This window comes from Rattus norvegicus, chromosome X (assembly GCF_021556685.1).
Source record: "Rattus norvegicus strain SHRSP/BbbUtx chromosome X, alternate assembly SHRSP_T2T, whole genome shotgun sequence".
Classification (NCBI taxonomy): domain Eukaryota; kingdom Metazoa; phylum Chordata; class Mammalia; order Rodentia; family Muridae; genus Rattus; species Rattus norvegicus.
The window spans coordinates 26,970,732-26,984,387 of NC_141554.1; the positions used below are offsets into that span (position 1 = coordinate 26,970,732).

The 13,656-nt window shown below is 45.6% G+C and overlaps 1 protein-coding gene across 1 annotated transcript in view; it reads left to right on the forward strand.

Moving 5' to 3' along the window:
• The window catches only part of Itih6 (inter-alpha-trypsin inhibitor heavy chain family member 6), a 37,029-nt gene extending 24,037 nt beyond the window's left edge, over positions 1 to 12,992 (forward strand). The window contains 9 exon segments of the mRNA NM_001402475.1: positions 909 to 1,025; positions 2,561 to 2,732; positions 3,164 to 4,970; positions 5,083 to 5,219; positions 6,973 to 7,065; positions 8,400 to 8,435; positions 8,634 to 8,747; positions 10,228 to 10,605; positions 11,900 to 12,992. Of these exon segments, the coding sequence (NP_001389404.1) occupies positions 909 to 1,025; positions 2,561 to 2,732; positions 3,164 to 4,970; positions 5,083 to 5,219; positions 6,973 to 7,065; positions 8,400 to 8,435; positions 8,634 to 8,747; positions 10,228 to 10,605; positions 11,900 to 12,111 (3,066 nt within the window). The 3' untranslated portion in view covers positions 12,112 to 12,992.
• Positions 12,993 to 13,656: the final 664 nt, after the last annotated feature.

The following is a 13,656-nucleotide window of genomic DNA, read 5'->3' on the forward strand; positions in this document are numbered from 1 at the left end:
AACGGGACAGCAGCAAGGATTGTGGGGACAGGCCTCCCATTCCATGTGAATTAACTCAGAGGCAGGGATGGAGGGAAAAGCATTTCCTCTTCCCATTCCTCTCTCCTCTGGAAAAGAAGGGAGCTCATGTGTGACTGAGAGCACACAGCAGCAAACACTGCCTTTCCCGGGCAGCCCAGAGGCCTTCCTTAGGCCTCAAGCTGTAGGCAGCCTAGGCCTCCCTGGCTGGAGAGGACACTGGTCCTGAGGGGCCTCCTGGCCCATCTCCTTCTCTTCCCTCCACTTACCCAGCCCTCAGGCTCTGCAGAGGGAAAGATGGGAGTGGGGGCAGGGGACCAACAGCCAATCACAGCAGGACAGCCAAGGCATCTGCACCTGGTGCTAACCAATCCCCTCTGCACACACAGCTCTGTTGGCCTCTGCTTCCTCCTCCCCTCTCTGCTCTGCCCAGCAACAGCAGAAAGGAGAGTTTAGGAGGAGAAGGAGGCCCTGCAAGCTCCCAGCCCTTGGCAGCAATGAGCTGGGCCCCCGGCTCACTCTGTCGAGGGAGGTTAAAACAATACTTTCCGTTCCTGGAGCCCAGACAAACGTCCCCGGGGACCCTCAAGCCTGTGCAAGTCAGGCTGCCTCATGGACAGGAACTCACATATTCCAAAGATGCTGACCCTTGTAGGCCTGGGCCCCAAACTTGTCTTCTTCACTCTGCTGCTCTGGGCAAGGCCCGGGCTGAAGGTCTGCAGAGCATCGGTTCCGTTCTGGTGTGCAGATAAACACAGAGCCAACAGTCACAAGTAGGGAGAGTGTGCTGGCCTGGGAAGGAAAGAGCAGGGTGTCATGCAGGAGAGGGAGAGGGGGCTGATTCAGGTTGTCCCTCCCCATGCTTCTTGCCTCCCCTTCTTTTCATCCAGGTCTATGGTGGCTATTTTATTCATTACTTTGCCCCCAGAGGCCTCCAGCCAGTAGAGAAGAATGTGGTGTTTGTTATTGATGTGAGCGGCTCCATGTTTGGAACTAAGTTGCAACAGGTAACAAGGACTTTGCTTACTGTCTCTGAAATCTATAACTATCTCCCCTTTTGATGCTGTAAAATGTTAGTGCTTTTTAAAAAATGCCTGCCACTCTTTTTCTTAAAGAAGACTTCACATAATAATCCAGGCTTGCCTCAATCTCATATATAGCTGATTATGACCTTGACCTTTTGATCGTCTTGCCTCCACCTTCTGAGTGCTGGAATTCTAATTATGCATAAGGATGTCCAGTTTATGCAGTGGTGGATATTATATATAGGGCTTCATGAATGCTACCAAACTCTGTCCTAAATGAGCTATATTGCCAGCCCTTACCACCTCTCAGTGTTGGATTTGTGTCTCCATCAACCAATAGCTGTGTGACCCTGAGCCAATGACTCTTTCTACCTTAGTGAGGCTCTGTGCCATTACCTGGAAATAGGAATATTAGTGCCTTTTCCAGTGTGTTCTGAAACACCTGTATGTGCTGATACAGCTAAAGTTTTCAACAATGTCTGGAACACTGAGGTGTCCTATAAATGGTACCTAATACTGGACTCTCCATGCTATGGGATCTCCTATATGCCTAGCTCCATGTTAAATATTGTCATGGGGAAAAGAGAGAGGGAAGAAGAAGCATTCTGATTCTTCGTTCTGAGAGTATTTGATATGTGGCTGGAGAGTGAATATATTCCATATCAGAGTGTTAATGAACAGTCTGGAGTAAAGACTGCCTAGGGGAGATGAATGAATTCAGATAGCCCAAGAAAGTGCTTTCTAGAGAATGGGCACATGAAATACCATTGAAGATGTGAATAAATAAAGGAGATATGGTGTGCTTTCTACAGAGCACAAGAGCCAAGCTATGAACTTAAAATGGAATCTTGATTATCCCGGGGTTATTGAGAACATAACCCTGGAGGAGACAGATGGGCGTGAGAATCAGCAACAGATCTCAGTGGAAATTAAGTAGGTGTAAGCCAGGCAGCTAGGTGTACAGCTCCACAATCATAGGGTTAGCTAGATTGAAATCATTCAGCCCAAGATCATGCAGTCAGAGACCACTGGCCATACAGACCAAATAGCCCTGTGAAGAACAGAACCAGAAACTTTGAGAGTGAAGCTGTCACAGTGGATCGATCTATCATTTATTTGTTTTGTCTTCTTGGACAGTCTATGTACAGGCTTACAATTCACAGCACTTCAGCTTCACCCTCCTGAGTGTTGTTCACAAGCATGCATCACCATACATGGCGATGGAAATTTCTTGGTGATCATCTCAAATTCTGTACTATCTAATAACACTAACTACTGGCCACATGTGGTAATTGAACACCTGAAATGTGGCTTTTGCAAGTTAAGAACCACTTTTTTTCTGTACTGAACAGAGAACCTCTAGGTCTCCCATAAAGCCCAATAAACATTTCGCCTGACATCCTCAACTCACAGAAAGGTGAGGTCAAAAGGGTTAAAAAAAGAAAGCTTAAGTGTCTTGTGGATAGAGCCTTTCAAGTTCATGGGGCTCTGTTCTTTTTGTCACCCTTTTCCCGCAGACTAAAAAGGCCATGGACAAGATCCTCAGTGATCTGCAAACCAGTGACTCCTTCAACATCATCACCTTTTCTGACACAGTTAACATCTGGAAAGCTGAAGGTTCAATCCAGGCCACTGTCCAGAATATCCATAATGCCAAAAACTACGTGAGTCGCATGGAAGCAAATGGTTGTAAGTGTTAGAGTTTATTTCCAAGCATTTGCCCTTGTTCTCACTTTTGTTCAATCCTGTTTCAAATAGTCAGTTCTCCCAGATCTACTATCTCTGTCATCTAAGCCATCTTTTCCCCTGGTTCTGTATTTGGGTGGCTGTCATCTGCCGAGAGAATGAAACAATCCTGCCTCCCTCCCGCCCCTCCCCACTCCCCACACCCTGGGAAAGAATGATCTGAAACAGGGAGTGATAAAAAAAAACAAGAACATATGGGCCCCACTATCAGGTCACGTGAGTTAGGGCGAGCGTGAAGGAGTTAGGGTGGATAAGCAGTGGGAACAGCACAGGGTGAGAAAAGATAACATGGGAAGGATGAGCCTCGGAGTGTGTCTCTAGTAGGGGTAAGAAATGGCCTGAGAACGTGGTCTCACAGTCTGCTCCCCGATTAGGGACGGACATCAATGCAGCTCTGCTGGCAGCTGCTTCAGTGCTGAACCATAGCAACCAGGAGCCTGGAAAGGGCCGTGGTGTGGGGCAGATTCCTCTTATCATGTTCCTGACAGATGGGGAGCCCACAGCCGGTGAGACAACTCCCAGTGTGATCCTTTCAAACGTCCGTCAGGCACTGGCCCACAGGGTATCTCTTTTCAGCTTGGCCTTTGGAGATGACGCTGACTTCTCACTGCTACGTCGTTTGTCCCTGGAGAACCAGGGAGAAGCAAGACGCATATACGAGGATGCTGATGCAGCCCTGCAACTAGAGGGCCTCTATGCGGAGATTTCCAGGCCTCTACTAGCAGATGTGCACCTAGACTACCTGGGTGGCTTGGTTGGGGCCTCCTCTAGGGCCCGTTTCCCTAACTATTTTTGTGGCTCAGAGCTGGTGGTGGCTGGCAAGGTGCAGCCAGGTGAGCAGGAACTGGGCATCCACTTGGCAGCCCGTGGCCCAAATGGTCATCTTCTTGTGGCCCACCATAATGAAGAAGCCACCAACAGCAGCCAGAAAGCCTTTGGTTGCCCAGGGAAACCTGCCCTCAATGTGGCCCACTTTATCCGCCGCCTGTGGGCCTATGTCACTATTGGTGAGCTGCTAAAGGCACGCTTCCAAGCCAGGGACACCACAACTCGCCGTCTGCTGGCTGCCAAAGCCCTCAACCTATCTCTTGAATACAACTTTGTCACAGCTCTGACTTCACTGGTTGTGGTGCACCTCGAGAAGACCAACGAGGAAGCCATGACCCAGCCATCCACTACAGCCAAGACAAGCACAGTCACACCCTCATCCAGCAACAGGCTTGGACTGGGAGCAGGCACAGCTCAACCAGCCTCAGTTCTCAAGGTCTCTTCCAAATCAAGACCCACAAAACCAACCTTAACTATTACTTCCCCTACAATGAAGGTGCCCAGTTCCAAGGAGCTAGGGACACTGGGTCATTGGTCTAATAGCCTAACAACTTCAGTACAACCAAAGCCCCAAACTCCAGCCCAAGATTCTAGCACCTTGGCACTGCCAACTTTGAAGATGAAACCTCTTGCCCATGTGCCTTCAAATTCTAATGACCCATTGCCTCAGAAGCCCAGTACTTCAACACACCAGAATCCTAGCATCACATCACTGGTTAATTCTAGGACACATACTCTGCCTTTGAATCCTGTGAGCCCTGCCCAGCCCAAAGGTGGCACCATGAAACATTTTAATCCACTTACTCCTTTCAAACTCCCTGTTTCATCAGATGCCCACCCTACACCAGATGCCCCATCATACCTCCAACCTGTATCTCAGGAACCTATATTACAGTCACCCCAAAATGTGCCACAGCCCAAATCTACCCCCACATTTCAGATACCCAAACACCCATTACACCTCAACTCCACGGATCTTACTCCCAAGACTCCCCCAAATTTACCACACCCTAAACCAGGGAATTTACCCAAGTCTCCTAAAATCCCTTCATCTCATAAACCTAGTGTCTCATCTCTCCAAACTTCACCTACCTTACTACTTTCCAAGTCCCGAACACCAACTCCCTATAGCACCCAAATCCCATTACCTGCCAGACCCAGGCTACTAGTTCCTCAGAGCCTCAGCACATTCTCAACCATACTCTCTAGTTCCACAAGTTCCAGCAGTACTGTGGCTACCTCTGTTCCTGGGGAACCTCTCCCTTCTCCCTTTACCCCTACTCTGACCTCTCTGCTGCCCACTGCAAGACACTGGCATCAGCAAGACTCGCTGCTAGGACCCAAGAGCACCAGGCAAGTTCTGGGACCGTCTCTGCCAGGGATTCCAATAATGACCCTACCCAACAGCTCTGCTCCTATGCCAAAAGGCAGCTCCCCTAAACCTCCCAATCTTGCTGCCTTCCAGCACTCTCCCAGAAGCCATCAGTCTTCACCTTCTCCCAGAGAAGCTTCAGCTGCTGTCAGAGTCAGTGGAAGAGTCCAAGTTCGTGGAGTCCCTGAACCCACCAGTCTTCTATACCTTCCTCACTCCTGACAAAGATGGTGAGTGTTGCTGGCAAGAGGCCAGTCCAGAGTGGAGGAGGTGCACATGGAGAGAGCAGGAGCTGAGAGTAGATGAAGTATGCATGGATTCTAGTAATGATCCAGAAGCTTCCTTGGTTGCTTTGAGACTTTGGACTAGTTGACATTTCTAGACCTCTGTACCTATGCACAGAATTAGAGGCTTTGGCAAATAAGACTGGAAAGGCTAAACAGAAGCAAACTGGCCCAACTTGACATTTGTCTCCTTGAAAAAGAGAATGGTTGCTGACTCCCAAGCACGGGAGGAATGTGGTGGTATAAATTGGAGCATCACTAGGTAAGGCAAGTCTTCTTGTTCTGCACTCTGTGAAGAGCCCCACTTAATAAATTTTATGGAAAATACTGGCAATTTCCATTACACTTCCCAAAGACTATTAAGTACTATTTTCCAGCTTTCCCTATGTACAGGTACTTGGTACTCTCTTCATATCATGTGTCTAACATAGCACTTAATATCCCATGAGAAACGATTGTTATATGCATTTTATACACAGGGAAACTGAAGCACAGAGAAGTGAAACAACTTGTTTAATGTCACACAGCTAGTCAGAGGCTAAAACCCAGACATTCTGTTCCCCAAAGAAATGGGTTTCTGCCACCCCACTAGATTGCTTTCTTGAAAGAAGAGGAATCCCTTCTTGTGTTACTTTATAGCACTTTAGAGCACAGCATTAGAAAAAGCTAAGGGCAGCAATAATTCACAGGGACATGATTTTAGGCAACATCTTTGTCATACCTTGTCCCTCATGTCCCCCAATATCCAATCCACCTCTGCATCCTGGTGCTTGTATCTCTATTTTATTCCCCAAATCTTCCCATGATCTCAACTGCCACCATTACAAATCAAACTCTACTATTGTACCTACAATAACTGCTTCTGCCTCCTCACAAGTCTCCTTGTTTGTGACAAACAATGCCATGCCCCTTTCCTACATAGTGCTCCTCTAGGATTTACCATTACTCCTGAAATAAACTTCAAAGTTTTCTTTATGGCCTGCAAGATCCTACATGATGAGCGCTATACCATGGCTGACCTCACCTTCTCCCACATTCTCACCCATCCTCTGAACTCTAGACTCTGGTTTCTTCCTCCCTCCTCCCACTGGGCCTTCCCCAGTCATCACTCAGGTACTTCTGATTACTACTTTTCCTTGATGCTCGCCTGGCCTGCCCTTTCCTATAGTCCTCATTCCTTCCCTACTCCTACCTCTCCCGCCTGTGCCTTGGACCAACTTCCTTGCCCGCCTTCTTCCACAGGCCACTTCAGGCATGTATGACAACCTTGATCAGTCCATGTTTTATTTTGTATAGCATCTACCACCACTGATAATCATAACTATGCTATTTTGCCAGGTGAGAAACCACATCCATCTTTCACACCATCATATCCCGATGCGTAAGCAATGCCTGGATGAATGATTGAGTGAATGAACAGACTAATGTATAGATGCTGTGAGAAAGAAATTTGAATTTGAACTTGAAAAAAAGGCTGCAGCGAATATAGATGTAAGCAGGTCAATTTTGGTAGCCACTGGGAAGTCTCGCAGTTAGAAGGAAAGAATGAGCAGACATGCAGGTTCCATAGAACCCCAGCACTTGGGAGACTGCATCGGTAGAGTCAGTAGTTGGAGGCAAGCCTAGGCTGCACAGTGATATTGCTCGTCTTCTCTTTGACCCAGGCGTGGGAAGGATTCATTTGATTTGTGTTTGGCAGGAAGTCCACACTGGGATGGTAATTCTGAGAAGATCCAGGGAGTTGCTGAACATCACATGGACTCTAAGGAAAGTTCTAAGGAGCTGGTAAAAGGTAAGCAAGGGGCTCTTCTGGCCAACACTCCTCTAAGCCCTTGTTTCTACTCAATGGCATCTGAAACTCTCATCAACAGTGTGGGAGCAGTTTAAAACAACACTTATTGGAGAATGGGTTTTCTCTGATGCAGTATCACTGAGTATATCAGCCAAGCATTAGGGCAAGTCCGATGCTTATGATAAACTCAATGTTTTTGTAGACTTTTTGTTTGTCTGGACAGTTTATCTTATTCGTCTCACTTGGTTTTGATTTTCATTATTACAATTTTCTGTTTCTTGTGTTTTTGTGTTTGTTTCTTTGCTTTTGAGAGAGAGAGACAGAGACAGAGGGAGACAGAGACAGGGACAGAGAGAGACAAAGACAGGGACAGAGACAGAGGTGGGGCATAAAATCAGGCATGTAGGGAGGTGAAAAGGTTCTTGGAGGAATTGGAAAGGGGACACATGATCAAAACATATACTTTTTTCAATAAAAAAAAGAGACAACACCCATTCCCTTCTTCCACGTTCTCCTGATGTAACAGCCTACTGCAACATGGGTAATTTATAAAGGAGAGAGTGTTTATTCATCTCAAAATTCTGGATTCTGGGCTGCTTGAGCGGCTGCATGCCTTGAGCCTCTCCTTGGTAGTAGGAATGCTGCAGAATCTCAAAGCAGTGAGGGGCATCACTCAGCAAGGCAGAGCAAGACAGCCAAAGGGTGGGGGGTAAAGAACATTGCTCTCTAATAATCCATCAATCCATCAGTTGCTCTGGTCTCGAAAGATAACTGAAAATTGACTTGAGTAAGAAAAAAATAAGAGGGAAAACATTCCAAATGGTTAAAAACAAACAAACAAACAAAGAAACAAAACAGAAAGGAGCAAACAATGAGCAGACACTCATAGCAACCATCAGTTCAGGGTCAAGTGTGATGCTCATGTGTAATCCCAACACGCTGGTGGTTAAGGGAAGGATTAGAAGTTCAAGTATAGGGGGTTGGGGATTTAGCTGAGTGGTAGAGCACTTGCCTAGCAAGCGCAAGGCCCTGGGTTCGGTCCCCAGCTCCGAAAAAAAAAAAGAAAGAAAGAAAAAAGAAGTTCAAGTCTAGCCTGGGAGACATATATATAAAACACGGCTCAAAGAACAAACAATAGCAAATAAGTCAGTTCACTGGGATAGGATAAAACATAAAGAAAAAAATTGGAGAAACAAATTTCAGAAAAGATTTAAATAAATTTCAAAAAAGATTTAAATTTGGTTCCTCCCTAAGTCCCAGAAGCTGGAGGGTCGCAGGGTTATTGGGGATGTTAAATCAGTCCCTTACTAATTCATGTCCTCAATCCTTTGCAGGCACATGGCCAGGCATCTTCACCTTCTCGTCCTCTGGTAATCCATTCGCCCCCATCCCTTGAGCACTGGAACTGATACTCTTTCTCCCCCCTCCTTTCCTTCCTCCCTCCTCCTCTCCTTCTCCCCCCTCTCCCTCACTCTTGGAAAATAGACATAACCTTTTTTCATTCCCCTCTTCTCCTTTCTCCCATTTCTTCAAGACTCATAACTTCAGAGTTATCTCCTGCCTTACAGTGGATGGGGACCCCCACTTTGTGATTCACATTCCTTACTCAGACGAGAAGATCTGCTTCACGTTGGATGGGCGCCCAGGGGACCTCCTAAAGCTCATAGAGGACCCCAAGGCAGGTGAGAATCCCAAAACTCCATTTCCACACAGGATCACAGCTGAGTGTTCTCATGTCAACAACCTTAGACATTTATCACTTTATTATATGTATCTTATAGTAGAGTATAAAATCATGACATATCCAAGGCAGTACTTTATAAGGAGAGTTTGTGTTGGCTTACAGTTCTGGGAGGCCTCAGAGCTTCTAGAGTATGTATATACATACATGTAATATATGTATATATTATGTGTATAATACACATATATCATATAAGTATTTCTATTATAATGTATGCACCATGTATTTATATACTTTATAACATAAATTTATAATTATATCTAGTACTTTATAATATATAGTAATATATAAGAATGCATATGAAAACAAACATATGACTCACAGACACCTGTAACTCCAGTTCCAGGGGATCTAACACCCTCTTCTGACCTTCATGGGCACCAGGCATGCATATGATGCACATACATACATCGAGTAAAAACATATATAATATATAAATACACATAAATAATATATAAATAAACACACGTGAATAGCGTAAAATAAATCTAAACCAGGCATAGTGATATAACCTCTTAATTATAGCACTCAGGAGACAGAACTAGGAGGATTCTTTATGAGTTCAAGGCCAGCCTGGTCTACATAGTGAGTACCAAGACAGCCAGAGCTACATAGTAAGATGCTATCTCAAAAATTAATTAACAGATTAATTTTAAAAGTGAAAACAAGCACACTCATAAAACCAAGATAGTCAGAGATACATACCAGGACATGCGGTAAATTATTTTGACATTCTGTATACTCATAAATATGCAAATGTGTACCACAGAGTAACCCGTACACATCAACAATTCAGACATAGAAGTTCTGATGCCTCCAGATTCATCCCAATCCCCAGGAATCAAATACAGAGAGACAGCACATATTCTCTGTCCCATCAGACACATGAAATGTACTAGTGTACCGAAATAGTCACCTGACACACACAAACATGCACCTAGATGCATGCATGCTGACACTTTACACGTGTTGGCATATCCTGCAAACAACCAGGCACACAAAATCTACATTACCACACCAAGACATAGAATACCCACATATCCAGAGGCACATATGATCATACAATCAAAAATGCATATTGAAACATGCCATCTTCTTCAAATATGTAAATGCACTGACTTTCCCAGAGATACTCATCAGATACAACCAAATACACAGATTTACACAGCAGTGGGCAAGCATTCACATATATATGCAAATAACCACACTAGGGTAAACATGTGCATATATACTACATGCCCTCCTTACACAGGTCAGGGCAGACCATGGTGAAAGCATTTCCACATAAGAGCTAACATTCTAACCATAAATGTGAATGACATCATCTAGACCCTGAGACCTCACACTTGCCTGGGCTTTTGGTGACCATGGGCACACTGTAGTGAAATCCTATACTCTGGGCCTGCATTTCACCCTTACAGGGCTGCATGTGAGTGGGCGGTTACTTGGAGCACCATCAAGACCAGGTCATAAGGACCAGACCCGGACTTACTTCCATATCATCACAATCACTTCAGAAAAACCCCGGGCATACACCATTACAATAAGTCGCAGTTCTATATCTGTGCGAGGTGAGGGCACCTTGAACTTACCCTGGGACCAACCTGCCCTGGTGAAGAAACCCCAGCTGGAGCTCCATGTGGCTTCTGCAACCCGTCTCACCCTCCGCCTTGGGTCCCACCTCAACTTCCTCATCCTTCGTCACCAGTACAGACACCCCAGCACACTACAGCTACCCCATTTGGGGTTCTATGTGGCCAATGGCTCAGGCCTCAGCTCCTCAGCCCATGGCCTAATGGGTAAGTGCTGCTGAGGCAGAGAGGAAGCAGGGTATACCAGTCCTAACAGAAATCTCTTCTTTTTCCTTTCTTCCTATATTTGTGTATATGAATATTTTGTCTGCATATATGCTTGTGCACCACTTGTATTCTGGGTAGCCTTGGAGGCCAAGAGAGGGCCTCAGTTTCCTTGAAACTAAAGAACTTTATATGTCTATGTGGCTACTGGCAAGCAAACTCTGGACCTCAGCAAGGAAAGAAAATGCTTTTAACCTCGGAGCCTCCTCCCCAGCCCAGAAACCTTCTTTAGAATGAAGGTCTAGCGGGCCGCTCACATTCATTAATTCCAACTTGAAAGGGAAAGAGACAGAGACAGATATAGAAGAGTGCTTACAAGGAGGGAGGAGCGAGTGCAAGACAGCGAGATGCACAGAAAGCTAGAGTAACCCAGGGTAGGAATATTTTCCCAACCTCAGAGCTCCTTTTCTGGCCTCAGTGGGAGAGGATGAGCCTAGTCCTGCAGTGACTTGATGTAGTGGGTGGGTTGGGGGAGGGGGAGAGTAATGGTGCTGATACCTAGATGAAAGCTCCCCCTCCCCCTTCTTAAAGGAGAAGAGGAGGGAGGAATGGGGGGAAGGATCTGCATGAGGTGGTACTGGGAGGAGAGAGAAGGTTGATATTGGGATATAAAGTGAATAAATAAAGTTAATAAAAATTAAAAACAACAACAGAAAAAGAAAGACCTCTGTGACAAGGGAGGGCATTGCATCTGGCAGGCAAGCAAGAGTGTACAAGAAAGGAATGGTGATAGCAGGAGCTAGAGCTGGCGTGACCAAGCTGAATGTCAAGGTGAGGAATTTGACCTTCTCTCAGAGGCACCAGAGGATTCATGAAAGGCTCTAAACAGAGAAGAGACATAGCAAGGTCTTGGTGTTTTAAAGCACCATCTGAATTGTTAGGCTCGTGTGAAAGTGGACTGTAAGCCCTAGACTATAAATCAGAAGACCCCAGCAGCACCTGAGGCCAGTGATAGTAGGTTGAATAGACATCTTCACCTCCCTGTAGCTTCTTGAACCTCTTCTTCCTCTGTATCTTCCTGTTTTCTCCAAGCCCAGCTGATCTCTTTTTCTCTGCTATCTTGACTCTCCACTCCACACCACACCCCTGTCTCATCTGACTTATTCATGCTTTCCCCAGTGTCTAGCCTCTCCTCTCCTGTAGATCTGACACTCTAACCCTGACACTTTTCCTTCTAGAGTCCCTGCTCACAGGCCTCCCTAGAGATCTAATTGGTAATACATCTTCTCTCCCTCAGGACAATTTCAACACACAGACATCCGGCTGGTAACAGGACCTGCTGGGTCTTATTTACAGAAGCCCCATGGCCTGGACGTGCCAGTGGTACTAGGCAAGAGACTGCTGAAAGAGTCGTCAAGGCTACTTCCCCGCTGGACTTCATGCTGGCTGGTGAAACGCTCCCATGTGGAACAACTGCTGGGTCAGCCCTACCTTGCCTATGTTCTGTGATGGCTCCTGAACCCAGAGATCCAGAGGCTATGGCATGGAGTCAGCCATGGCACAGGCCTGGGTACATGAGGGTGCACATAAGGGATATGTACGCATGTGCTAAGGGCAAATATACCAGGATGCGCAAAGATACACAAAGCTGGACAGAACTTTGGCCCTAAAAGCTTTAGTATTCTTTTTGCCTAGTTTATAGTCTCTGTTACAAATTTGCATGATCCCTAGAAGTGATTTTAGTCATTGAGAATTTCACACATGTATATAGTATATTTTGATCATATCAAGCCCCCTATTCCTCGTTCTATTTGACCCACAATCCCCCATCTCCCCTTCAACATCCCCTTCCCAACTTCGTCTTCTCTTTTCATAGTTCACTGACTGTCGTTCTTTTTTTTTTCTTTTTTTTCGGAGCTGGGGACCGAACCCAGGGCCTTGCACTTGCTAGGCAAGTGCTCTACCACTGAGCTAAATCCCCAACCCCCTGACTGTCGTTCTTAAAATCCAAACCTCACTGAGTGACTTAGAATTTCCCCAATAAGCTGTGATCACTGGACTTCTTTATGTATTCATCCTTCTGTGTGGGCCATGCTTCCTTTGCTCTATCTAGGTAAACTCAGTTCATTTTTCAAGTCTTACTCATCACTTCCCCTAGAAGGCACTCCCTGGCCCCTCCATGAGGTTGAATTTGGTGCCTGCTTAAAGTCCTCTCCAAGCTCACAGCATTTTGGATACTGTGTGATAATCATGTTTGCTCATCTGGATCCCAGCGGAAACTGTGAGCTCCCAGAGAGCAAGAATCTATTGTGATTCCTCTTCATAGCCACAGATCATGGCCCATGGTATGTGCTTAATAAATATTTGTAGAATAATTGAATGGACAAAAATAAGCATGAAATAGCAGTAGGCAACATGCATGCATGCAACCAAAGACATAGTTCACATGCAGAAAAGATGCACAAAAACACAAAAATGAGAATACAGTGACAGAGGAGACATGGACAGCTGCATGTGGGGCCATATGACTATAATCTCATCATTGGGAAGGCTGAGGCAGGAAGATGGCTGCAATTTCAAGATATGTCTGAGCTATATAGTGAGTTTGAGACTAACATGAGCTCTAATGCAAGGCCCTGTCTCAAACAACAACAGCAACAACAAAAAAGGAAACATAGACATAAAAACACAAAGACATGCAAAGGACAGGTGTCAGAGTGACTTTATCAGAGACAAAAACATATGCTTTCTCTTTGGGGGTTCTACGTTCCCATGTCTCTGAGTTACCATCCCTTCACAGGGATACAAAGGGATTTTAATAAAAAAGGATCACTTTGGACCAAACATGTGATTTCACATGTGAAGAACTGAGAAATAGCAACATACATAATAATACACACAGAGATTCAGACTGGGGGGGAGGGACTAAGATCACAGAGATACAATAATACAAAGACAACCAGGAAGACACTGGTCAGGATCACAGTCCCCAAAAACCAAGGTCAAAAATGTAGAATCTTGGAAAGGCACTGGCACTCTGTCAGGCCAGGGGGA